The sequence below is a fragment of the Brettanomyces bruxellensis genome, chromosome 7 (assembly GCF_011074885.1).
Source record: "Brettanomyces bruxellensis chromosome 7, complete sequence".
In the NCBI taxonomy this organism is placed as follows: Eukaryota; Fungi; Ascomycota; class Pichiomycetes; order Pichiales; family Pichiaceae; genus Brettanomyces; species Brettanomyces bruxellensis.
In genome coordinates, this window is record NC_054688.1 from 73,493 (window position 1) to 100,092 (window position 26,600).

At 37.0% G+C, this 26,600-nt stretch overlaps 11 protein-coding genes and 2 non-coding genes across 13 annotated transcripts; 5 read left to right on the top strand and 8 right to left on the bottom strand.

Moving 5' to 3' along the window:
• Positions 1-760: 760 nt before the first annotated feature.
• On the bottom strand, positions 761-2,854 carry BRETT_004559 (uncharacterized protein; the record flags this gene model as incomplete). The annotated part of the gene is made up of 1 exon (XM_041283055.1): positions 761-2,854. The coding sequence occupies one exon, from the start codon at positions 2,852-2,854 to the stop codon at positions 761-763; it is 2,094 nt and encodes a 697-aa protein (XP_041136407.1).
• Positions 2,855-4,085: 1,231 nt separating this feature from the next.
• Positions 4,086-4,877, bottom strand: BRETT_004560 (uncharacterized protein; the record flags this gene model as incomplete). Its single annotated transcript, XM_041283056.1, has 1 exon — positions 4,086-4,877. The coding sequence occupies one exon, from the start codon at positions 4,875-4,877 to the stop codon at positions 4,086-4,088; it is 792 nt and encodes a 263-aa protein (XP_041136408.1).
• Positions 4,878-5,589: 712 nt separating this feature from the next.
• BRETT_004561 (uncharacterized protein) lies at positions 5,590-9,357 on the top strand (the record flags this gene model as incomplete). The annotated part of the gene is made up of 1 exon (XM_041283057.1): positions 5,590-9,357. The coding sequence occupies one exon, from the start codon at positions 5,590-5,592 to the stop codon at positions 9,355-9,357; it is 3,768 nt and encodes a 1,255-aa protein (XP_041136409.1).
• Positions 9,358-13,129: 3,772 nt separating this feature from the next.
• On the top strand, positions 13,130-13,211 carry BRETT_004562. The gene has a single exon. It is a non-coding gene; the product is annotated as a tRNA-Ser (tRNA).
• A 4-nt stretch (positions 13,212-13,215) lies between these two features.
• BRETT_004563 lies at positions 13,216-13,297 on the top strand. The gene has a single exon. It is a non-coding gene; the product is annotated as a tRNA-Ser (tRNA).
• Positions 13,298-13,655: 358 nt separating this feature from the next.
• Positions 13,656-14,567, bottom strand: LST8 (TOR complex subunit lst8; the record flags this gene model as incomplete). Its single annotated transcript, XM_041283058.1, has 1 exon — positions 13,656-14,567. One exon carries the CDS (start codon positions 14,565-14,567, stop codon positions 13,656-13,658), a length of 912 nt encoding a protein of 303 aa, XP_041136410.1.
• Positions 14,568-14,974: 407 nt separating this feature from the next.
• BRETT_004565 (uncharacterized protein) lies at positions 14,975-16,048 on the bottom strand (the record flags this gene model as incomplete). The annotated part of the gene is made up of 1 exon (XM_041283059.1): positions 14,975-16,048. One exon carries the CDS (start codon positions 16,046-16,048, stop codon positions 14,975-14,977), a length of 1,074 nt encoding a protein of 357 aa, XP_041136411.1.
• A 775-nt stretch (positions 16,049-16,823) lies between these two features.
• Positions 16,824-17,615, bottom strand: BRETT_004566 (uncharacterized protein; the record flags this gene model as incomplete). The annotated part of the gene is made up of 1 exon (XM_041283060.1): positions 16,824-17,615. The coding sequence occupies one exon, from the start codon at positions 17,613-17,615 to the stop codon at positions 16,824-16,826; it is 792 nt and encodes a 263-aa protein (XP_041136412.1).
• A 460-nt stretch (positions 17,616-18,075) lies between these two features.
• Positions 18,076-19,545, bottom strand: CBF5 (centromere/microtubule-binding protein cbf5; the record flags this gene model as incomplete). Its single annotated transcript, XM_041283061.1, has 1 exon — positions 18,076-19,545. The coding sequence occupies one exon, from the start codon at positions 19,543-19,545 to the stop codon at positions 18,076-18,078; it is 1,470 nt and encodes a 489-aa protein (XP_041136413.1).
• Positions 19,546-19,847: 302 nt separating this feature from the next.
• Positions 19,848-20,219, bottom strand: BRETT_004568 (uncharacterized protein; the record flags this gene model as incomplete). The annotated part of the gene is made up of 1 exon (XM_041283062.1): positions 19,848-20,219. One exon carries the CDS (start codon positions 20,217-20,219, stop codon positions 19,848-19,850), a length of 372 nt encoding a protein of 123 aa, XP_041136414.1.
• A 585-nt stretch (positions 20,220-20,804) lies between these two features.
• On the bottom strand, positions 20,805-21,476 carry BRETT_004569 (uncharacterized protein; the record flags this gene model as incomplete). The annotated part of the gene is made up of 1 exon (XM_041283063.1): positions 20,805-21,476. The coding sequence occupies one exon, from the start codon at positions 21,474-21,476 to the stop codon at positions 20,805-20,807; it is 672 nt and encodes a 223-aa protein (XP_041136415.1).
• A 1,649-nt stretch (positions 21,477-23,125) lies between these two features.
• On the top strand, positions 23,126-24,409 carry BRETT_004570 (uncharacterized protein; the record flags this gene model as incomplete). The annotated part of the gene is made up of 1 exon (XM_041283064.1): positions 23,126-24,409. One exon carries the CDS (start codon positions 23,126-23,128, stop codon positions 24,407-24,409), a length of 1,284 nt encoding a protein of 427 aa, XP_041136416.1.
• A 578-nt stretch (positions 24,410-24,987) lies between these two features.
• On the top strand, positions 24,988-25,968 carry BRETT_004571 (uncharacterized protein; the record flags this gene model as incomplete). Its single annotated transcript, XM_041283065.1, has 1 exon — positions 24,988-25,968. The coding sequence occupies one exon, from the start codon at positions 24,988-24,990 to the stop codon at positions 25,966-25,968; it is 981 nt and encodes a 326-aa protein (XP_041136417.1).
• Between the last annotated feature and the right edge of the window lie 632 nt (positions 25,969-26,600).

The following is a 26,600-nucleotide window of genomic DNA, read 5'->3' on the forward strand; positions in this document are numbered from 1 at the left end:
AATAGATTATTGTTGTTAGAGTGCGCTAATATATGGTGGAGTTACGTAATCCGGAATACGAAATTGGTAAACGAATGTGAAACTGATTATTAAAAGGATCGCCTTTAATAAGGATCGAAGAAAAAAGCATAGAAATTCTGTTAAACAAAAAAGTGGCTGAGAAGGGATAATTATCATTCGTTGATTTTATGATTAATAAGTAATTAACAATCAAAGTAATTAACAATCAAAGTAATTAACAATCAAACTTGAGAAACTAATGAAATCAAAAGCCATACTAAAAGGTGGTGCTCTAATAAGTTTCCCAGCATTTCGCTGGGCCTAATCTTAGGCTTGATTAAAATAAACACATCCTTAATTAAAGTCTCTTATATTGAGCCAAAGAATTTTTGTTACTTAGAATGTTGCTAAAGTGCACACCCATAGTAACCGGAGATCAATTCAGTAGGGCAAAAAAAAATAGGATGACAATGCTGTCTTAATTCTTAACTGTACAAATACTGGAATTTGTACATTATTGTACATTAATCTGACTATGATTATCAAACTAGAGTAATATAATGCATTTCAAATACTTAGGGTAGAAAATTATATTAATTCGCTGCACTAAATTCTTCTACAATGACTGTGTATATATATTTTATAAGCCAAAGTCAATGCTGGCTATATAATTCACTTGGTAAACATAAAATTAAAAAATCCTGAACAAGAAAATGGGTGATAAAGGAATGTGTGAAAATTTCTGGAAGATTAAACTGAATTACATATTGTCCTTTGCAACACTTTCCACCACAATGCCACCCTCTTTCTCACCGGTAATTAGCACCTTATTTGCATCACTTTGATCAGATTGTTGCAAGCATGAAGTAACTGCAGTAATATGCTCGACCAACTCGTCACTATGCATCTTACTAACTGGATCATTTTGGATAATTCTCCTGATCAAATCATAAGTTGTTGGTAAAGCTTCTATTGCAGGATAAACAGTAACGATACCAACCGAAAAGAAAATCCACAAAAATGCAACCACAATATAACCCTTAAAGAATGATTTGCTAAAAATATAATTTGACGCATAGAGAGGAATTGGGAACAAAATTAAAAAGAAGAGCACGAAAACCACCATAAAAACAGTTCCAATATTCCGCTTTCTTATCATTTTCTGCTCTTCTTGTTGTTGCAACTCTAACACCAAGTTGGTTTCCTCTTCACCAGAAAGCACGTTCGTCAATCCTTGTTTTTCATCAAATTCTTTGTTATCATCCTGGCGAATTTCTTTCAATATTTTCCAGTCAAAGTTTGACGGCTTGATATAAACAATAATTGGTGCAATAATACCCGAGACACCAATTGCAACGGTATTTCCCGCAGCAAGTGCTTGATATGTTGACAATGTTGTCATGTTGATAGTTCCCGATTGATGATATGTGTAGCCCATCCAAACTGAAATGGATATGGCACTGGAAATATATGGAGTGATTGTCATAGCCAGAGGTGACATTTTTTTCCAGAAAAGTGTGCAACCCATCGGAATGACACACACATTAACAACAATACCACAACATGTTGTTAGGAATGAAACATCAAAGTTTGCTCTTCCAAGACCAATTGCGAGAGCAACAGTGGCAACAGTAAAGCAGACAACACCAATGTGTGTCATAAAAACCAACTTTTTACCTTTTGCCTTTGGATTAATGTATGCCTTGTAGATATCGTAAGTCCAAAGGGAAGAGACTGCAACAGTTTCGGAGGAAAATGCTGCAGTACATGCCAAAAACACCATGAGTAATATAGCACAAGCACCTCCTTGACCTGCAATAGTATAAGCGGAAATTGGAAGGACAAGACCATCGTTGAGTTGCTGGGATGAAAGTCTGTTAGGATATGTTGGAAAATGGGGCGTAATTTCTAGTGCTCTACAAGCAAGACCCATTGTAGTTGCAAGACAGTATGGTAATGTGAACCAGCACAATCCACCGAGAGTATATCCAGTTAAGGCTCCTGAAGGATTAGCAGCAATGGCTTTCTGAAATAATTGTGAATCGACCGCTGCTGCCCAACCAGTTCCAAAAAGAATAAGACCAAATAGCCCACCATTAACTGATGCAAATGTAAGTAGTGATCCACCCTTATTACCCTCAACAGGGTACAGTTTTCCTGCTTCCACCAAAAGTTCCCACATTTTTGCTGGGGAACCAATATATGGTGAGGTGACAAAAACCTTGAAAAGAAAAATCAAGGTAACGACAAATATAATCACAACATGAACCCAATCAGTCAAGAACGTGGCCTTGATTCCTCCCATCAAGGTGTATAGAAGAACAAAGAGGGGCATGAGCACGCAACAGGCCTCCCTGTTGATACCGGCAATTTGCGAGAAAACCGAAGAGCCGTTCACAAGTAAATTAGCAGTGTAAAATAATTGCTGAAGAAAAGAATATAAACACATTGTTAAATGAGAAGATTTCCCAAATCTCACTCTCACCACTTCTTGAAAAGTGTGAGCGTTTGGTGCTTTCCTCTTTAACTCAATTGCAGAAACTGCAAATATAATAATTTGAACACAAGCACCAGCACCATACCACCAAGCTCCAGAGACACCCAATTCGTAGGTGACAGTGCAGGAAAGAAGTAAAGTAGAACCAATTGTCCAAGAGGACACAACAGCACTGGCAATGAGACCTGTTTTGACTGATCTCCTAGCGGTGGACAACATTTCAGAATCCTGAACTTCATTCTTATAATGAGTAAGAAGCCAGGAGATACTGATCATGCCAATAGCGAAAGCAGCACCCACTCCAACCAAAATACCCCAGCCAACACCAGACGAAACAAATTGAGAGGATTCTATCATTTTTCTTGCTTTTTTTTGTAACTTTAAAGTCGTTGAACGATATTTTACTTATTTCGTTTTCGTACTAAAATGGTTCTGATTTTTGATAATTTAAATGCTTCAAATGGGTGCAATTATATAATCCTTGCAACCTTGAAAGAGTACTTCTTTCTCTTTCCTTTGCCTGCTATCTCATCCTTAACCCGCTTTTGAATCCTTATCAAAATTTATCATAGCTAAAACTTGTTGAGTAGTAAGTAGAGCCTTCTTTCATGGATATTAGCCGCTAAGAAGTTGTCAAAATGATGCTAACTATTATCGGGTAACTTTTCTTAAATTGACCTTGCTGTATCTAAGTTTCCTTTGGGCTCCAAATCTCTGTTAACCCATAATTGCGTGGTCGGCTAAAATCAAACTCATTCAGTCCATAAAAAAAAACAATAGAGGTTTGATACACGTACGTAAATTATTTAATTAATTTTCTTATCATTGAATTCAATCTAGTTTTAAGGCTTAGGCCTGTACGAGTTTTATTCCTGGACTTGATGACTTCTAGTCAAATAGCTAGCGTCTTGACATTTTTGTCATTCTGTATTTGTCCTCGGGTATATTGTAATTTCAAGATATTAACGATTAGATTAAATTTAAAAAGTGTTGTTATCCTTATCCGATTACCCGCCCAAAGTTAATAACCCATCGGCGGCTAAAATCAGATCATTTTTTTTTATTCCGAATTGATAAGTAGTTTCCTCGAAGTTTCGATTGTTAGTTCATGCGTCCTCAGATAATGGTAGCTTTCATTGGTATCAATCGGCTCTTTTGCATTGTCACAGATGCGGAGGTGAAGTCAGAGTTAAACTTATTGTATTTCATATTTTGGTAGGATTAGTACCAAATGATCACAGTAATCATTACTTAAAAAGTTTGGTACTCTCTAATGAATAATGTAAAGAATGTAGAAACTTCACCGCAAAATTCTGTCTAATAGTTGAGACAAATTGCATTCCACGTTTTCAAGCGATAAAGTGGATGCATTGTTACATATCAGCCGTAAACGCATCCTATTGTTCATGATAATGCACGTATCTTTTATATATCCCCTTTATCCTGCTTTGTTTTATATTTGGCAAATTTTACAATAATAATTGACATTACAACTGTTCAAATTTATTTTTTTAAATCTCTTTTCTTTTTTTTACTCTTTTCTTTTCTTTATTTACGAACATTAAATGACATTGATAACGCTTAAAAACTATTTTTTTTGGTTCAACAAATCGATCGCTTTTCTTGCTACCTTAATATTCTCCAAAGCGTCCGAAAAGTCGGAATGAAGACAAAGTAGGAAAGGATTTGGGCCAAAATTTAATGTAACTTTTTTATTATCTAATGATGTAATGCTGTCGGTCCAACCTGCTTTAAGAATTGTGTCGTGAATTATCTGCGGATTCTTTGTCCGAGATTCGGCCACCGGAACAAGCTTTCCGTCAACTGTCCAGTCGATATCGACATAAAGTTCTTGGATAAAATCCACCCCCATTTGTTCCGCCATTCTGGCATAATCCTTGTTTTTTGCCCCGACCACAGGAACATTGAGGTTCTTCGCCGCTGTTAAAACTGCTTTCATGATTTCTTTATTTCTTTCGACATAAAAATACAATTCTCCGTGTGGTTTTATATGATTTAATTTCATTCCTTCGGTTTCAAGAAATGCTTTTAAAGCCCCAGTTTGATAAATAACCATATTGTACACCTCTTCAGGTGAGATATCCCACTTTCTTCTTCCAAAGCCCATTCTATCTGGAAAGCCAGGGTGTGATCCAACTTTCACGTTGAATTTCTTAGCAAGCTTAACCATGCGTCTCATTATATTGTAATCGCCACCATGAAATCCACAAGCAATATTTGCAACATCTATGATCTTCATAATCTCTTCATCTGGTGCCACTGTGTAGCGTCCATACCCTTCACCAAGATCGCATACGATTTCGTACTTTTTCAGGTACTTCGAGTTTGTATCAGCGGTTCCGGTTAGCTGTGAGTTCATTATTTTATATTTGATGAAGACTTCCACAAGTTTAAAGTTATTTTCCAGTATTCTCCCCAAATATTTTTATTCTAATAAGTTAAATAATAAACAAACTATATATATATCGAGATGAATATGTATTTAATGGTGAAGAAAAGAATTTTAAAGCGTAAGTTTTGTTGGCTTATTTCAATAGGTTTTCAGAATAAGTTTTTGATCCTGTTTATATAAATCAAGTTAGCCGCTAGAAACCGCTAAAGCTTTTTGCTATCTATTAAATGCATGTTCTTAAGTACAGAATGTGTATTTTTTTTTTTTCCCCCCCCCCCCCCCCCCATTTCCGGCCCCTCTTTCGTTATCAACGGGCGTAGCGAAGATTAATGCAGGTGTCCCAAAATTACATTGTTCGATATGTAAAATGTTTTTTCGTGATTGTTAGGTTTTTACCCGAGAAAAACTTCCCAACTTGTGTCGGTTGAACAGGTAACCGTATGTTTATCTTTTCAGTATCTCTTTATCTTCCAAAGTAAATGATGTTCAAATTTAATCGTTGATTTAATTCAGTTGGCGGCTATTTTGTACAACAATTAAAATGAAAAAACCTTTTGATCCTAAGTAATATTTAAAAGAAAAAGACTAGCAACATTTATTGGTTTATTTTCAAGGCGATTTATTCAATTTAATGTGGATTGATAGTTAGCTACCAAACATTTAATTTGTTTACTGCACTATGACTAAAAATTTCAAAAACATTAAAAGGGTTTTCATCGCCAATAGGGGTGAGATTGCATGTCGGATCATTAGGAGTTGCAAGCAGCATGGCCTCACCTCAATTGTTGTTTTCACCAAGGAAGATACGGAATCTTTGCACGTCCTTCAAGCAGACATTAGTATTCCTTTGTCTGGAACTGGTGCTTCAGCCTACACTAACATCGATGAACTTGTTAAAATTGCTAAAGAGGAAAGGGCTGATGTTGTGATTCCTGGTTACGGATTTCTAAGTGAAAATCAAAAGTTCACTGCGAGGCTTTTCAAGGAGGGGATTGCTTTTGCAGGACCAGACTCGAATTCCATTGAACAGTTCGGTTTAAAGCATTTGGCGAGAAAAATAGCTGTTAAGTGTCATGTTCCAGTCATTCCTGGTACTGAACTTATCAGGGACGAAAATGAAGCAATCAAAGCTTGTGACGAAATTGGCTATCCAGTCATTTTGAAGGCTACTGCGGGAGGTGGAGGAATTGGTATGATGATTTGCACTTCTGAAGATGAGGTTAAGAAGAATTTTACTCTTGTTAAATCGCGTGGATCATCAGTGTTCAAAAATGAAGGTGTTTTTATTGAAAAGTACTTTACCAGTGGAAGACATATCGAAGTTCAGATATTTGGAAATGGGCTGGGTGATGTTGTTACTTATGGTGAACGTGAGTGCTCAATTCAACGCCGTCATCAGAAAGTTATTGAAGAAACACCAAGTCCCTTCGTTGAAAATTCCGGGATGATGTATGATTTAAGAAGAAAATTAACGTCCTGCGCACGCAACCTTGCCGAAGAAGTCAACTATAAGTCTGCAGGAACCATTGAATTCTTGGTTGATGATGAAACAGGTGATTTCTTTTTTCTAGAAATGAACACTAGACTTCAGGTTGAGCATGGAATTACTGAACTGGTTTACAATGTGGACCTTGTTTTTTTCATGCTACTTCAAGCAGATTACGAAATTTCTGGATCCGGAATTCCTGTTCATATTTTAAAAAAGGATTTGAATTATGAAAATTCCGTTGAAGTTCCACATGGACATGCCATTGAAGTCAGAGTATATGCTGAAAACCCTGTTAGGAATTTTGCTCCATGTCCAGGAATTCTTCATAATGTTTCGATTCCCCCAAATGGAAGATGTGGTGAATACATTGTTAGAGTTGATCATTGGATATCTACTGGTGGAAAGGTTTCTCCATATTTTGATCCCCTGCTTGCCAAAATTATGGTGTGGTCGCCCAAAAGAACATCTCAAAATATTGTGAAGACACTCCGTCAGATCAAAATACAGGGTCCTGTTAATAATATTGAATATTGTATTGACATTTTGAAAAGCCCTGAGTTCAGCCAAGGCAAGACATTGACCACATTTCTTGATTCTTTTAAATTTAGGCCACACCTCATTGAATTTATTGACAGTGGAGATTACACCACAGTTCAAGACTTACCAGGCAGAAACAACATTAGGCATGGTGTTCCAAGAAGTGGCCCAGTTGACAATATTTCATTACAACTTGCAAATATAGCTGTTGGTAATACTAAGGATATGGAGTGTCTTGAGTGTACTGTTAGGGGTCCAGTTCTTAAATTTCATTCAGCAGCTATCATCTCATTGGCCGGAGGCGCTTTTAACTCAACCTTAAATCAAACCGCGAAAGTACCATTTTTTACGGAACTCTATATTCCTGCAGGTTCTGTACTAGATATTGGAAAGGCTGAAGGTACTTCGGTGAAATGTTATCTTGCTGTGAAGGGGGGATTTCCTGGAGTTGCGTTATGGCTTGATTCTAAAAGTTGCACGCCTAGTCTTAAGTTGGGTGGACATCAGGGCAGAACCTTTCTTCCTGGTGATTGCTTAGAAATTGTTGGTTCTTCAAATGAATATTCTACTTTTGGCATGGGTTACAAAATTCCAAGTACTCTAATTCCTAACTTTGAGCGGTTCTCGAATGTTATTCGCATGATTGGCGGTCCCCATGACACTTCAGAAATTGCTTCAGAAAAGGGACTAAAAGAATTATACTCCAGTTCTTATAAAATCAACTTTAATTCAAATCGTGGTGCAATAAGACTAGATGGCCCAGCTTTTAAGTTTAGTAGAAAACATGGTGGCGATGGTGGTGGGCATCCAAGCAATATTCTCGAATATGCATATCCTTCAGGCGGATTAAGTAGTGTTGGTTCAACTATGGTCCTTTTTGGTGTTGATGGTGGCACACTTTCTGGTTTTACCTGCTTAGCGGTTCCTACGGAAGTTGACTTTTGGAAATTTGGTCAGGCTGCAATTGGTTCGGAAATTCAATTCAAGTTAATCGATTACTGGGATGCAATAAAACTTGAAAGGCAAAGGCAAGAATATATTGATGTACTTTCGGCAAGGCCTATGAAAACGAATTACAAATTTTGCGATGAACTTACAAGCTACACGCCAGTGACTTCTGTTTTTGGCCATTTACTTCATAAACGGGCTGAAAATCTGAAGGGGTTACCTGCGGTGTCTTTTAGACAAGCTGGCGAAGGGATGATTCTTATTGATTTCAGTACTGATAAATACTCTTTATTCAACAATGGAAGGCAGTATATTCTTGATAACTTAATCAAAATGAAATTGGGCTCCGATATTTTAGCCACAGAATGTGATACCGGTGGCTATTCAGTTTGCTTTGATCCACTCTTGGTTAATCGTGATGAACTTCTCAAAAAAATAATTGCTCTTGAAGATTCAATTCCGCCGGTCGAAAATCTCAAAATACCTTCTCGAATTTTTCGTTTGCCAATTTGTTTTGAGCATGATGCGTTGAAGAATTGTATCGATAGGTATATTCATGCACAAAGATCTCATGCTTCATACTTACCAAGTAATGTGGAATATTTGATGAAGGCCAACTGTATTGAAACAGTGGAAGATTTCAAAAAGTGTATTATTGAAAAGCCTGAAGTTACTGTTGCTGTTTCTTTCTTCTGTGGTAATCCTTTGCTGGTTTTTACCGACCCAAGATGTCGATTTATGACTTCCAAATACAATCCTTCTAGAACTGAGACACCAGCTGGTGCAATCGGATCCGGTTCTGTTTGTCAGTCTATTTACTCTGTTGACTCTCCAGGAGGATACATGATTTGGGGAGTCACTTTACCAAGCTGGTATTGGGACACATTTTGTCGAATTCATCGGAATCCTTGGCCATTAAATGTTTTTGATCAGATTGTATATTATGAGGTTGATGAAACTGAATTGGATGAACTTAATACCAAATGGATTACAGGTAAAGTCACATTTAAGCCAGAGAAGACTGAATTTGATTTTGTGGAATATTCAAAATTTTTGGACTCCATTAAAGATCAAATGGCCATTTTATCCAAGAAGAAGTCGCTAGCTTTTGATAGTATCGTGAAGGCTGAGCAGATTGATTTTGCTATGTGGAATAAGGAGAAGCAAGCAACAAAAGCTGCAAGAATGTCGGCTGAAAAGCTTTTGAGTGGCCCAGATATTATCAAAATTATTTCCACCATGCCTGCAAGCATTTTCAAAGTGAATTGTCAAAAAGGATTTGTTACAACCAGGAAAGAGCCTGTAGTCATTTTGGAATCAATGAAAATGGAAGTTCCTCTCAGAATAAATGATTCTGAAGGTACCGAAACTACTGAGTATAGAGTTCTTGAGTTATTAGTCGATGAAGGTGATATTGTTAATCCTGGAGAAGCTTTAGTGGTGCTCCAAAGGTTACATGTTGAGAAAAAATAGGTGCTCTTTTGTTTGCTTTATATCTATTCTGTCAAATTTAATGTTACTCTTTTTATTCTTTTTTGCTTTTAATGATTTTCATACTACTAATTTAAAGAATTGCTAACTGTTGTAAAAACCCACGGCGACAAATCCCGAATTATTTTTTTGCTGTCATCTGTAGATATTTTTGTACAAAGATTTTGAATGTTCCTTACCTTAACTAAGAAGTAAAATAAAAGCATCTAATGTTTATCCTTAAAAGTTAATACATCTAAGCTTTCCTCTTTAAATCAACGGCTTTAAGTGCCAATCGCTTTATCAAAGTTGAATGGCCCTTTTATAAAGTTTTCTAGAAAATGGTAGCAATAAAAAGAATATGTATGCATAGAACCAAAAAGGAGTAGCCAGGAAGAGATATTTTATAAGGCAGACAGCGATTCAATTAACGTTATTTAATTGATTAGATTTAAAGTATTTAATGGGGTTATTATCAAATATGCGTATTTTGTGAACATATACGGGGTACAGAGTTCCTGAATAATTCACGTTGTACGTATTATTATGGTGAGTATGTACACCTGGCTACGTAATTAATTTGTTGATGCACACTCTTAGGAATTTTTATGACTGCGTTAAATATCTTCAGAACAACATGGATGTGTTGAATGATAATCGGTGGTCCTTTCATTTACTTTCATACCCATTTTTTATATATACTTATTCTAAAATATATTTTTGTTATCTTTAAGGGCATCTGATTAGCTGATAATATTTATGCAGGAATACATTATTATGTCTTCTGAATAACAATTTATGGTATGTAAGTCAAATAAATTTGTGTATATATAAAAAAGTGTTTAAGTTCTCGCAACATAGCTACATATGCAATATTTTTGTGGCAATCTCTTTTGAATCTTCTTTGTAAAAGGGGTTGAACATTTTTTTACCGAATTTTTGCAATTTGATATTGGAAATAGAATTCTGTCATGAAGCAATTTTTAGCTGAATTCTAGAATAGATGTTTTCATGATTATTAAACATATAAACGTTTGGCATATATGCATGAAACTATAGCAGATGACATTTTTTAGCCTTATTTTTAATAATATTCCTTAAAAGTAGTTGTTCATTAGGTTAGACTAAAAATCAGTCTACTTACATAGTACTTTAAACGGTGTGAACATCACTCCCACCGGAACCCTTACGAATAATATAAGAAGTCAACTTAAAAGCGCATGATCTTAGCGCCAGATAAAAAAAAATGAATTCATTCCCTTGACTAGCTAACTCTGAATGGTACCTATAGACTATAAACGCATATGCGCATAGAAAATTGCAAAATCAGGTGCAGAAGCCTGGTAAAAGAACATAGATTAAAAAACGATTAACTATTTTACTTCGTATTTTTCACTATTTTAAGTTTCTTTACTTTAGAAGTATATAAAGCATCTTTTTTCCCCAAGAGTACAAGATCCCTAACACTATTTTTTGTACCGTTGTATTACACTAGGTGCATAAATTTGTTGACAGTTACGTCTAAGGAAAACTATCCTGCCTTATTTCTGCCAAGGAATTTTCAATCCTGAGGATTAAAGGTATTCAAATATATACATTTCCCTTTTTAGTGGTTCTTTGTACCTTTTTCTGTCGAAATCTACGAGTTATAATGATGCTTTCTAAATTCAACTAGTATTTGATTTATAATATGTGAATCAAATTAGTGTTCAGACAGAAATCAGAAATGATTCACCAGGAAATGTTTCCTGTGAAATATTCTCCTTAATCTACTTTCGGCTGAGGACTACCTATTCCACTTCTGAGAAGAATATTCCTCATATATATGTAATACTTTTCCTTTATTTACTATGTGTCTTTTAAAAGGGACGATGACTTTCTTGTGTAATTTGCAATATATATTAATTAAAGGAATCCATCTTGAAGTCCTTCAGCTGAAACCAAGAGTAACCTTTGGTTTCTTGCTGGATTACAAACGTGTTTGTAAGAATCCTGTTCTGTTATGGGGATCATTCTATGCAACAGAAGTCTTTTCCATATCCGAACTATATGTCCAATCTCGTTCATAACCTTTGGCATCTGCGTGCTCGGTAGTGCTAAGGCACAGTGGTATGTGAGCAATTAGATACATATGTCACACGAGGTTTATACACTCTGACATATAAAAAGAAAGTAAAGAAAAAATAAAAAGGAAAATAAAGTGAGGTAATCATACATAATATAAAAAAAAGATTTAATTCTCAGAAACAGAATTATGATCGCGCATAATTATTTTTCTGCTGATTCCCTAACATACACAGTTTAGTGAATGGTACCCAAATTTAGAATGAAGCTAATTAATTTGTGTAAGGATGGTATGTCGACTAGCTAGATACCGGTTCCTGGTGTGTGAAGTTACAAAACTCAGTGACACGAATAATAATCAATAATGATATCAATATGGACAATACTGTCAACTTGTGATACAATCAATATTAAATTAAGATCAATTCAAATTAAAAAAATATATATTAGCTTGTCTTCCTTAAACTCTTTCAAGAAAAAGGAAGTATTTGTTACGTAGAATAGTTTTAGCAAAACTCAGATATCCCTTTTCACAAGTGGGATTCTCTGTGTCGCATCAATTCTCAGAAATTATGCTCTTGTTAGGATTTCTAAAAATCTGCGAAATCCGACACTAAAACAGTTAGTGCATTTTATCCAGGATTGTCTCTATTAGATATTATTCTAAATCTTCGTTATTTTAGAATAAGTTCAGATCTCAAAACAAATAAATCTAATGACATATAATAATAGATTATCTAATACTGGATAATATTCTTGTCGGAACCTATGAGTTATAATAATGTTTTATATGTTAATAACGCATAAAGGTTCAACTGGTATTTGATTTATAATATGTGGATCAAATTAATGTTCAGACAGATATAAGAAATAATTCGCGGGAAAATTTTTCCTGTGAAATAAATTTCTCCCTAATCTACTTTCGGTTGAGAATGACCTATTCCACTTCTGCGGAAAAATATCTCTTATATGTATGTACTACTTTTTCCTTATATACTATGTGTCTCTTAGAAGGGACGACGACTTTATTGTGTAATTTGCAATACATATTCATATAAGGAAATCCATCTTGAAGTGATACTTCAGCTGAAACCAAGAGTAACCTTCGGGTTCTCGCTGGATTACAAACGTGTTCGTAAGGACCCTATTTTGTTATGGGGGTCATTCTATGCAACAGAAGTCTTTTCTATATCCGAACTATATGGCCAATCCCGTTCATAACCTTGGGCATCTACGCGCTCGGTAGTGCTACGGCACAGAGATATGTGAGCAATTAAGTAGACACAAATGTCACACGGGATTTATATACTCTGACAATTTTGCAATACAACTAGTTCGACTCCACTTTGATGGTAACAGAGTAAAGGAAGTAAATTCATTTTCTTCTATGGTGACACATACACAATTGTTAGAATGTTAAAGGCATTAACATTATCACACAGACCACTTGGTACATTTATATCCACCCACTTAGGTAACCGACCTTACAATTGTCTGAATCTCCCCGACTGCTAGGTTCTTATTAGTTCTATTAAAGAAGGAGTTTGATAGCTAAAGCCCGGGAGTAACTCATAAGGTCTCTCTTAACTCCGACAAGTAGTCTTCATTAACATCCATAAAGTAACCAAATGACATTAAAAAAAAGTTTTTTGCAGAACTTTAAAAAATATTTTTATTGAAAATTTAAAAGGCGCAAGAATTATGGCGCTATGTCAGTTTGTCCGAGTGGTTAAGGAGAAAGACTTGAAATCTTTTGGGCTTTGCCCGCACAGGTTCGAATCCTGTAGCTGACGACGTGTCAGTTTGTCCGAGTGGTTAAGGAGAAAGACTTGAAATCTTTTGGGCTCTGCCCGCACAGGTTCGAATCCTGTAGCTGACGTTTAATTTTTTTGCGGACGAACTGTACGGTTGGTCTTTAGTCATCGACGAAGTGGTTCTTTCTTTTTTGTTTGGTAAGTTTATAAAATTGAACTGTCTAGGGTGTATGATAAGGTAAATGTTATAACAGTTATAAATATTGAATCCGCTGTTTCTTGAGCTTTCCATCTTTTAAATTACTGTAAAGCTGCTTTTTTGTTTTATCTGCTCAGTGAAAGCAGCAATTAGGCCTAAAAGAACTTACATGTAGTATTATGCTCTATAAAACACATTTACAAGTTGCAGCTACGTCGAGACCCCTCCAGTTCTTATCAATTTCAATTAGTAAAGATATACACTCTATACACAACCAAGCGCAATTAAACATCGTTCAGGGCTACGCTCACAACACCCTTATTGTGTCCATTATACTGCCTCACTGTTTCATTCGTACTTAAATCCCAAAGTCGAACGTAATGATCGGAACATGCTGTGACCAAATAAGCACTATCTGCACTAAAGGAACAATCCCAGACCCATCTTTGATGACCCCGTAAGGTCGTCTCAAGTTGAAAGTCATCCATCGTAGACCAGACTCTGGCAGTATGATCTGCTGAACATGTAGCTAAATGCCTACAATCTGAAGAAAGTAGAACTCTAGTTATATATTTGGAGTGTGCCTTAAACTTCCGAGCTGGTTTGAGAATAGTTTCGTTAGCAGTGTTCTCCATATCCCAAACATAACAATTGCCCTTATTGTTTCCAGCAACAAGCATAGAACCATCAGATGCAACTGAAACTGATTGGATGGAAACATCATCTTCAGGTATCAATTGATGTGTGCATTTATTTTCACTGAGATCCCAAACTCGCACATTACCATTTTGATCACAACTTATCAGTTCTCCCTGGTTAGGATGTATGACAACTTCATTAACCGGACAATCATGTTTGTAACTTCTCTGTACACTAGGAGATCGCACATCCCAAACTTTTACCGTTCCGTCTTCCGATGATGAGCACATCCATCTATTATCTATTTGAAATGCTATTGATGTGACATTGCTTGTATGACCCTCAAAATGTGACACAGGATTAGGATTTGTTGACTGAATATCGTACATTCTAATTTTTGGATTTCCAGCTGCAGCCAGAAACTTCTTATCTGATGTAACTTCTAATCTATTCACCTGGGAATCTGCATGCTGAATAGTTCGGGAACAAACTCCCGTTAAGGCTTCCCAAAAGCGAATAGTATGATCATAACCTGCTGATGCTAATATAACCGACATTCCAAATAGTATTCTACTCCATAGGGCGGAAAAAAATAGCAATGCTTATAAGTAGTCATGGTTAGTATAGGAAATAACACAGATGGGGTGTGAAAGTTAATAAATATTGGCGCGGGGGAGAGAAAAAAAGAAAAAAAGATTAAGCTCCAAAATCCAAGAGATACTATAGATATTTTTTCCCCTCTACGTGATTTGTTTACATTATTCATATTTTAATTGCTCACTATTATTTCATTAAAATAGTTCTATATTAAAGGAAAGGAAACGAGAAGATGCTACCTAGCATTTGAAATACGAAAAAAATCAAGAGAATGCCAAAAAAAAAATATGAAAATCAACGTAATGTACATGCAGAAAGTAAGGAAGGAAGACCTACTCATATCTCAGAGAATAGCAATTTTACTCACTCAAAAATTGTTGCGGATGGCAGACTTTTGGGAATCACTTAGATATATCGGATAATCGACATCAAATTGAACCTTGAGGTCGCCAAAGTTACCAGGCCTCTTCGATATTGGCATACCTAAGCCAGGATACGTGGTAGAAGTACCTGGTTGTGTTGGGGCTGCCCTGCTAACACGAATTCTGCGTCCACTTATAGTAGTAACTTCTTTATCAAAGCCCAAGAGTGATTCCTTGAATGATAATTTAAGAACAGTCTTCAAGTCATTACCATCTCTAGTGAAATTAGCATCAGGCTTTTCAGTAATGATGAAACGCACAGTCTGCCTTTGTCCATTATGATAATCACCCATATCCTTATATGTAATCTTTGTACCTGCTTTCCATCCAGCCCTTAACTGAATAGGGATTATGGTAGACTCTAATTGACCGCTAGGACCTCTCCTCTTTATCTTCATCTTTTTCACTCCGCCATTATACAATTGTTCTAGAGTACATGGAACATTCAAGTCGATAACTTCAGGTTCTCTTGGAGCCTGACGAGGCATGGATGATCCACTAAACCCTGATTGACCACCGTTTGTAAAGGATGAGAAACCACCCGGCATCCCACCTGAGCTGCTAGCAAATTGAGCACCACCAAATGGTGAACCTCCACGACTAGATCCTCTTGAACCTCCACCAAGCCCGCCGAATAGATCATCTAATCCACCGAACTGATTGAAAATATTAAATGCATCGGCACTTGTGAAGGAATGGCCACCTGGGCCACCGTTGCTAGAAAAGTGGAATGTACCACCGCCAGGCATACCTCCGGCACCAGCACCGCCAGAAAATGGATTTCCTGCTGGTGCATTACCACGGGCCGCCTCTAAACCGTATTGATCGTAGACTTCTCTTTTATCTGGATCAGATAATATCTGAAATGCCTCGGCAACCTGCTTGAATTTCTCCTCATTTCCCGTGGGCTTGTCCGGATGATACTTCAAAGCCATCTTCCTATACCCCTTCTTGATCTCTGAATCGGACGCTGAAGGGGTCACACCAAGGAGATCATATAATTTTGTTTCTCTAACCATTGTGAGTTGTTACTTATTAAATTATGGAGTGGATTCAATTTATCTCAATTGAACTTGGAATGAATTTTCAAAATATTCTTTATGAACAGTAAATCTGTTTGAATTGATGTATTCAAAATTGTGGTGAATGTATGTATAATAATAATTCTCACCTTATGAAATTAATGCAGAGCAATCTCCGATTTCAAGTACTATGAATTTCTAGATTTCAGAAGACCGAAAATGCTATTGAATTCTAATGGGTACCGGAGAAGACAAAATCAAACAAACCAATACAAGTAAAACATTCGTTTCGTTGCTCTGCCAACGATTCCGCATAATACCAGACCATTTATATAGTCAGGAGAAGATTGTAAAAAAAGATGCGTCGCGGGATGGATGGGACTTTGTCGAAAGAGCAAGGACTTTCTCGTCGAATACAGAACAATCTCGAACCTTCTGGAAAACGTCGCGTCGATTGACTAAAATACATGAAAGAATACGCACTATTTGAAGAATATTCACCACAACGGAAGAAGACATATGTGTGTTACGAAGAGGTGAGATCACAATTATATTGAAGAGTCTTATTTTTAATATGAAAAGAGACCTTGGGTCTCTGAAATGCTCGATATATGCCCTAACTTGATACAAAGTTATATATGCTAGACATGAAGGATACGACCGACTTCAGATGAATAGTAAGTAAGCCAGTAAACGTGTGCGGAAAATTAAAAAAGAAACAGGAAAGCAGATAAATGATACACACATAAGAAAACAAAAAAGAAGCATTCAGTCACTTCAATCCCAAGGAACAGATGTTCAATTGTGCCATTTCGCCCAATTTCTGTTCCACTCTCTGATCCAGAACACCGTTAGCATATTCATCTCTACTTGTCTGGTCCAGATATTGTTGAACCTGTGCCAAGCGAGCGTAGCCCTCAGTGCAAAAACGCATCTGAATCTTCACTAAAGCCTCAAATGAAGGATCATACCATGGAATTCTCAAGTTTATCAATTGTGGAAGTTCGGTTTTCAATTGGTCATTTAAAGAGTCATAAATATCCTTGGCCATATCAAGCTCTCTTTGTGCTCTAGGGAGCTTTGATGCATCCTTTGATGGATGGTCAGTCAAACGCCTCACCTTGGCTTTTGCCTGTTCATAATCAATCTTCTTATGCGATCTCTTTTTCATAGCTTCGTTGATCTCAGAAAAATACATACAAAACTTTGAGACTGGGTCCAAAACAGCCTCTCTGAATGGACCATCCAATTGCTTTACTGTCTCCTGATCAAAATCTTGAACTGCTTGTAGATAGTATGAGCCAACATTCGACTGACCTGCTTGCTCAGAATTACTATATAAACTGTCAACAACTTCACCCATTGCAGATTGTGAAGCTGTAACTGCTCTCACCGCATCCAAGAACGCTTTCGCCTCCTTCTGAAGCTCTTTTCCTGATTTTTCAATTAGCTTAAACCGTCTTTCTTGTATGTCGTAATCTTTGTCGGAAACTCTATCTGTTGCCTTAACAACCACAGACCCACCTGCCCTACTAATTGCTTTCTTAAAGCCGGACCAAGACATTATCAATGTACACAATTATTCTTTTATATGCTTTAAAGTCGATTTAACGTTATGGCTAGCATACTCCATGACTGATAGGTTCAATGAGTACTCGGAGGACGGCGCTTATTAATAAAACTCTCATTAATAATCTGTACTCTGCTTTTTTTTTTTTTTTTTTTTTTTTTCGCTGCTCTCAAATCTCCCCTGTATATTCTCGGCTTAGCTTTTAACCTTAAATTCGAACAAATCCCGCACTATTCGGTAACAAAACAGCCAAGCTCGGCTATCACTCCGAATATTCTCGATTACCTAGTAAGATTACTACTTCAGATTACACAGCCACACCTAACATAACTAAGTAGGCTGGCACACGCATCACTATCAAAGTAGAAACATTGTCAACTTTTTTCCCGAATTTCATTAACTCTTATTTATTTTACTGCTACACACAAACTTCTAAAACGAATTACCACGTCCCTTAATCGGATCTCTTTTTCTTTCTGTCCACAGTTTCATCGTCAGCATCATCTGATTTTCTCTTCTTGGACTTCTTCTCACCTTTATCATGCTTATGATGATGCTTGTGGTCTTTTTCATGTTTGTGATGATGATGCTTGTGCTCATCTGAAGATTTATCCTCTTTGCTCTTCTTTTCCTTCTTTTCCTTCTTCTCTGACTTTTCGATCTTTCCATCCTTAGAACTTTCAAACAGTGACGACTTGGCTTTTTGTAATTCTGGTGCCTTAAGCTTGTCCTCAGGAACCTTTGGTGCTGGAACATCTTCATGGCTGACGTAATCCTTCTTCCAAGATTCAGGCGTCTTCTCATTGACACGACCATATTTATCAAGCTTCTCTTCCTTGATCAGCTTCTTCTTTTTCAAAGCAATAGGTCCAACACCCCACTTTCTTGGATATGTGTCTCTCTCCATGATGCATCTCTTGACAGTGGCAACAACACCATGATCACAGGTTGTCAAGTCAACAGTTGACATCTGAGCAATACCAATGGCAATAGCCTCACCTTTGGTGGTAATCATGACAACCTCGTCATAAAGATCGATGTTCTTCTCGTATCTAAGCAAACCGGGTATCATCAACTTGGCACCGTAGCAAACGGCATTAACTGCTGAGTCCTTAACAACAATCCTCTTGTAGCCGACCAGCAAAGTCTCCAATGGAGATATCACCTTTCTCAAATATGTTTCGTCTTTACTGTTATCGTAAACCCACTGAGCATCCATAACGTCGTGCAAAGTAACCATGTTATCATTTTCAGTCAACTGTCCAGATCTAACTCTTCTAAGCTCTTGCATGTGACCACCGACTCCCAAAAGCATACCTAGATGGACACAAAGAGTTCTCATATAGGTACCTGCTTCACAGGAGGCCCAGAACACACCCAATCCACGCTTGTTATCAAATTCAATCAAATTGGAGTCGTAGATGGTTCTAACACGAAGTTGTCTCTTGACTGCCGAAATTAAAGGTGGCCTTTGGAAAAGAGCACCAGTCAGATTTTCCAGTGCTCTACCCATTTGCTTCTCATCCTTGAGAGCATCGTGCAATCTTAACACACAAACATACTCTTTACCTGCACCCTGCTGAGCTTTCACTAATCTAGTAGCCCTATCAATGCAAACAATCAAGCATCCCGTAACTTTAGGATCCAATGTTCCCGAATGTCCTGTCTTGTCAACACGGAGAATTCTTTTAATCCATGCAACAACCTCGTGCGATGATGGATTTGATGGCTTATCCAAGTTAATCACACCTGAGCTGACGTAATCCTTAATGTTTCTATTCAAAGGTGAAGATCCTGCTGGAATTGGTGTGTAATGCGAGCATCTAACGAGAAGCTGATCGTAATTCTTAAGTAAAAGAGGCCAATCAGATGTGTCTGCAGCTGGGGCCGACTTGGCCGGCTTGATCATATACTTTTCCGACATATCTGTTCTTCTCACTTTAGGTAGTCGTCTGACCGATATATCTATGGAAAGAAGTGAATAAGCTAGTCTATTTGTCTCTTCAGATGATGACCATTGCTGATAAAAACACTTTTTTAAATCTTTATTTTTTCACTGATGAAAAATTTTTTCCCTAGACACCTTCCTGCAATCTAGTCGACTCACCGCTTCTTACTTTTTCTCTGTTAATTATTATTATTTTTTTTTACCGTTACTATTGTTTATATGCCCCAGAATAAACTTTCACTACAGTGCCGAGCTTGCATTGAATACTTCTATTTACATTAATTATATCCCCTTATACGTTCATTTTTATCCTTAAACATTTCAATGACAGTCGTTGACACATCAATATCTTCGAGGATCAGTTTATTATTAGAGACGAGCCAATCAGGACTGGACCTACTACCCCAAAACTTTCCCTCTGAGAAATATTTGACTAACTTCTTATGGAAATCCCTAATTGCGGCCACATCCAAACATAAGAAATTCAACATCAGATTGACTGTGTAGACATAATTAAGCCCGATATTTGTAGAAGAAGAAGTTTGGATGTGCTGACATACTAATAACGTAGCCAAAGAAGGTCCAACAAACCTCATATCAACGTTAAATTGAAAAAGTGGGTAACCTTTGCTTTCAGGAAGTTTGAACATATGTAGGGGTTGCAAATTAAGGAAGTTCATAAAACGCTCTGCGATAACACCTGCTATATACTCTAACTGGGCAACTGTTGAAAAATGCATTTTGTTTCGGATATAACGTATAGTGTCAGTCCCTTTCCAGGACTTCTTTGCAAAAATAAGCATTGCCTTGCAAAAATACGCAGATGAATCACGGTCCATGCGATAATATCGACACACACCTTCCAATTCATTTGATAACATGAGTTTAGAATAAGAATTGATTGGAGCTCAAAAATTTCGAGATTGAACGGAAAATAGTCACAAGAACATTCAAATACCAAATTTCTTTCAGTTTTTATCAAATATGAAAGACTTGCAACACTCTAACTGATCATTATAAATCATATTTATAACCATCAATCGACACAAAATTTCTCCTTATTACAGTTTTTCGGCGAACTTGTAAATGTGATAAATTCCAAAATTCACTTTCATGCTTTATGATGTAAAATTCAACTAGATCAATGGTTATCGGACAATGAAATTACAGCCGTGTTAAGGCACACCAGTTTGGAGAAAAAAACATGAGACTTATCATTTTTTTTTGCCGAGTATTCATTTAAGCTCAGTATTCTCCATTTCTGTTCGGACCGTTGACATGTCCCTGTGTGACATTTGTGTAGATGTAATTGTACTATCCTCAGACTCAGACTCAGCAGTAGCATTTTGTGACCTATCAGTTTGAGACAACTCATCCCGATATCCGCTGGATTTGAAAACAAAGTTATCATTAACCGCCGGAGCTGGTGATGGTTTCAATTCAGAAATGCCACCTTTGTTAGGTCTGGGAACCAGGCTTTCCGGCTTGCTAGCTTTGTCAACATTAATATTTACTTTCTCTTGCAAAGCTTGTGCTCCTCCTTGCAAAACTAGAGGGATATTAATATATGGAATTGTAAATGTGAGCTCGGAAAATCTGAGAGATTTGTGCACAATATGGATAAGGAATAAATCAGCAAAGGCACACACTGTACCAACTATAGTGGCGACAAATATGTAATAGTAAGCAACATGCAGTATTTCAGAGAATGTAACAAGAGAGAAATTCTCTGGCAAAAACGATTCTAATTTGTGAAAGGTAGCTAATGGTAGCGTAAACAATCCATATACTAGGATATCAAAGAAAAGTAAAAATGGCGTGATAACAGTTTTGAATAGAAATCGAAGTGTTAGAGTGAACGGTGCTATTAAAATATGCCATATGGATGTGATAAGTTCCTTAGACATAATTAAAGGCGACAAGATGCAGATCCAATAAGTGCATTATCACAGCAAATTTATATGCATATAAATATCGAAACAAGAATAGAAGGAACAAGGAAATACTAGTGATCAATTAAACCGCAAAAGCAATATTATGAGTATGTTTCCACCTTTAAGTGCTGGGCTTAAACACGGTTGTTATATAATTTAGAGACCTAAACCCTCAAAACAGCGAGCTAAAAAGAAGAAAGAAAACAAAGCCGAATTTTTTTATAGTGGTAAAGCTATATAAAGAGCGCGCTCCCCGAATTTTTTCCATCAAAGCATATATTGAATATAGCTTTACGCACTCTCCACTTCAAACGAAACCTAAAGTTATCGAATTTAGCCAAATAGAAATTAACAGACAATCCACAGAGATATCCTTTACTCTTCCGAGGTCGGAGGGGTGAGAACTAACTGTGACGATGTCTCAGGATTCGTCTTATGCCATTTTTTGTAGTGAGTTTCAAAATTCAATCTCCCGATTCTGCCCCACGCTCTGTTCTCTTCCATAGAGTAATGGGTTCTGTACGTTGGAGAAGATCGAGTACCGCTGGAATGATGCAAACCTCATAAATTATCATTCAACAGTGTCATTTCCAGCGGGCACTTCCATTTCCATTGGTGTTTTTTGTCTACTACCTTCTTACTTGGTAGTTACTACAAATGCCAGGGAATACATTTTTATCAATGTAAGCATTACATGTAACTGGCTCAGTGAATTTCTCTTGAAGATGATACGCTGATATTAAAATGGGTGGTTATTTAGAGGAAGAATGAAAAAAAAAAACACAGAGCTCATGACATCATTTTTCCAACTTCAAGTTATATCTTTTCTGCAAATTCGGGTCTTAGATCCGATCTTCTAGGCTCAATAAGAGGATGCAACTGGCATAAATATGTAAATGCCCACATCAAGTACATCATGGCCAACATGAGAGACACTGTACTCCTCCAAACACTTTCGAAACATAAAATGGATTGGTTAGTAAAATGAAATCCAAATAACGGCAAAAATGAGTTTAAAAGAAAGTTAATTTTATGAGCTGAACTTACGTTCTATCCTGCTTTGGTGCAAATCTCCAAAATAGAGAGCCAGCAACAAGGTTGGCAATCAAGACAATGATAACTGTCCATCTGTAAATATTAGAATATTAGTATAATGATTGGAAAGCGGTAACCGACGATGGAATAAGACATATCAAATTTGACTTGATGAAACTTACCCGCTCATTATGAGTGTATACGAATCTGTGCTGCTTATTTCTGAAAACTTGGTTGTCAAAAGTGTGCTAATTAGTAGATAAACCTCTAGTTTCTGATATTAGGCGTGCAATTTCTCTATGATTGTTCAATCTTGAATACCTTTGCAATCTATAAAGTCGGACAGGGTATCAAGACATAAATGCTTAGTCTTTTAGGCTGAAAGAGTGACCGGAGAGAAACCATGAGGTTAAACTGAGGATGTACAGCATTTTCATTTATTTTTATTTTTTTTTCCCACTTTTAATTTTTCCTGCTACATATACCACATACCCCCACCTTCGCTTTTTCACATATTCCGCTTAGAATTGTTGCAGACAACTCAATCACTAAAATTAAAAAGGCACTTATAATTAGTTAGAGTCAGAATGCCCCAGAAGCTACCGGACAAGCTCCTTCGATGGCTTTACCAGGTGCTTCAACCAGAATATCACAATCCGGTATTGTGCTATCAGGATGTATCGTTGGTTCTCATGTGCTTTCCATATTTCCGTGTTAGAACATCTGTATACACTATGCAGCACGGAGAAAGCAGATTGATGGTGAAACTATATGGTCCGGTTGATCTTCAGGCAGGAAAGAATATCACATCTCTACCTTCAAACGAACATCTTTCTCCATCATGTGTTGATTTCACTATCTGGATACCATTCGAATATCCAGAAGCGCCTCCAATTGTGTACGTAAAGAATTCGGATGATAGACAAAAGAACGGAGACAAGGCATTGAGCGAGTACACCATCATTCCAAACAATTACTGTGATCCATCTGGTAGATTTTATCATCCATTTTTATCCAACTGGACGAGGCAATTCGGATCTGACACCTCAAATTCAACAATAAAACCCCAGAACAACAGACTTTTGCTCTTAACTCAGCTTTTATTGCGTTGCTTGAAGGAGCATCCCCCATTTTTACATCGTGTAGCACCTTCTCCGATTACTTCGAGCAACTCTTCGTCCTCCACTAACGATGCACCGCCTTTGCCACAGAAACCTAGCAACGGCCATAAACCAAAAGCCAAAAATTCGGCTGAGATCGTAGATTCTGTGGTGGCACCGAAGTTTGCAAAGATAAAACTTATGGACGATCAGGTACAGCTTTCAAAATCTCATAATTCAAAAGGCCCGCCACCATTGCTACCAGCTAACCCAAGCACCACACAAATGGTTGAAAACATAAGAAAGACTCTAAACGAGAAAATACAGACGGAACTACTAGAGGAAATACCACTGAAGGAAATAATCCAAATGCAAAATGACCTTCTAAGCGTTACGGAATCGGACATAAATGCAGCTAGCTATCTTACATACTACGAGGCGAAAATAGTGCAGCGAAAAAGGCTTCTTAGTTCAAAACTTGAAGAAATGAAGGATTTGCACAAAAAGCTAGATGCGGATATAGAACAAGTTCTACCGAAGTTCGACGAGTGCCTCATTGCAGAAACCCCGGTGTTTAATCAACTTTACACACTTGTTACAAAAAGCGAGGCAATGACAGACCTCTTGTATCATTTGGAAAAACTTCATGCAGGTGGAAAGATAAAATTCGATAAATACCTTCAGGTTGCAAGACGACTAGCAAGAGAACAGTGCTTGTGCAAACAACATATCAACAAGCTTAGCGATATATGCGGGCTTGATCAGGGATGAAGGGTTATGAATATTTGACGATAACACAGTCCGAGGTGATGAGTAGATGCCAATTAGGGAAATCGAGGCAAAGCAAGATAATTCAATGGTAGATTAGAAAAGCAGAATCCCGTCTTTTGCTCCAGATCCATCGATTATGGTAATATGTAGGCTATAATGCAATATGTATCAATACACACATGCAAGAAGGAAATTATGAAGAAAATTATAGTGAAACAGGTAATAATAAGGGAAAACAAAAATAATCTGTTGGGATACGACGTACGAAGGCGGAAACGAGGTGGCAGGACGAAAAAAAAAAAAATAAGTAAGAGGAAAAAAGAGGTGTACGAATGTTGCAATAGTGAATATTTTGGATTGAACCGTTTTCCATTCTTACTTGTCTGTTGACAGTTGACACATCGGGATACGGAATTATATAAATAACAGTGCTTCTTCAGTTTGTTATTATCTACTGCCAATTCTGTATTTACCCAAATTTTGGCTTACTCCTCGATCTGCTTGTATTTAGTTTATTACAAGAATCACGAGTAAGAAGGTCGAAAATAACGAAATTTCCAAACTTGAACTACTCAACAATGTCTTTCCATAGCTTATCTGAGTTGAACCCCGTTTCTGTGCTTGAGAAGTTTACAGGCTCAACATTGATTTTACCAATTGTGTCTATTGGAAATGTGCCGCAGCTTACTGTCGATCTTCTCATTTATAATCTTCCAGGTGTGAAATTAGTTGGCAGGTTAGATAGTACATGGATTTACCCATTTTCTGCTGCACCAGACTATACCGAAGATGCAAATGGAACAACTGATGATACAGTAAACTCTCCAGTGAGCACATGCACAGGATTGGAGGTTTATTACTGTTCACAATACAACTTGACAATAATTCAGCAAAGATCGCCCATAATTTCAGGATGTTCGCAACGGTTTTACAAGGATCTTCTTGTGCCCTTTGTTGAATTATGCGAATTTAAGAACGTTGTAGTTCTTCAGAGCAAGGATAAGGGCTTCAGGGAGGATAAATATGCGAAGAATGACTTTCAACTTTGGACAAACGACTTGGCTAAGAATCTTGCCATTTCTCTGAACCTTCACGATGACTCTCGGATTGCAAGCATGAGCAAATGTGAAGATATTTCCCCATGTGCATCGTATTTATTTGAAGAGCTTTTCTCGGAACTTGCAGTGGCTGTGAAACGGACAAAGAGTGAAGAATCACAACAGTTGTCTGGCTCTACAGACATGGCAAGATCAACATCGAATCTTTTTATGCTTATAAATTCGGCAAGAACAATGGAACTAGGCGACATACAGCACCAAAAAGCAAAAGATACGAAAGACAATAAGACTGAACCTCTTGGATGTGTATGCCTTTCGACTTTTGTGTATGAAGGTGATAATTCAAAGGATGCCGAACAGCTCTATGACTGTGTTTTAAAGGTCCTGGGCATAGTGAAAAGCTCAAGCGACAAAACCAAGTTGGTTGCTCCTAAGTCGTGGAAAGGAGTGTATGGAGGAAACTTACTTCCTACAGGTATGGAGTACGGATTATATGCTTAATTGCGGTTGCAAACTGCCAAAACTAATTCTATTTTGCAAAAATACGTTTATACTTATACCCCCTTAATTAATTGAAACACTTATTTGTGACATATTTGCAGCGTTCATTGCTGTAAACAAGATACAGGCATAATTCTTGGTGCTCACAAGTTACCTATCATTGGTATCGTACTACAACTAATTTGTTCATTTTATACACTTCTTTTTGTTGGCCAAGTTAAAGAAGCCGAATCAGAGCAAAGTTTCGTATGTATCATTTGATTCATTTTATTTATATAACTAAGTAATAATTTATATTCCAGGACGGGCCTTTAGAATAGGAGACGTTCTCACTCAAACTTAACTTTTCACATTGGTACTGCTCCTACAGAATAAACAAAATTTCTAAAGAATACATGACACTGTAAATGAAAAGAGTGCCATTAACAGGTTAAAACAAATAGAACAGGAATACATGAGTGAATTCAGTTTGTGTAGAGAACACTAGGTTGAACAGCAGAATGCCCCTAAACATTCGCGTGTAAGGATGCACTTCTGGAAAAGACATTATTCGAGAAGGAGGGCTGTATTTTTTATTTTATTTTATTTTTTTATGAACTTTAAGCTTTCTTCATATCGCTTTATTTCATCCA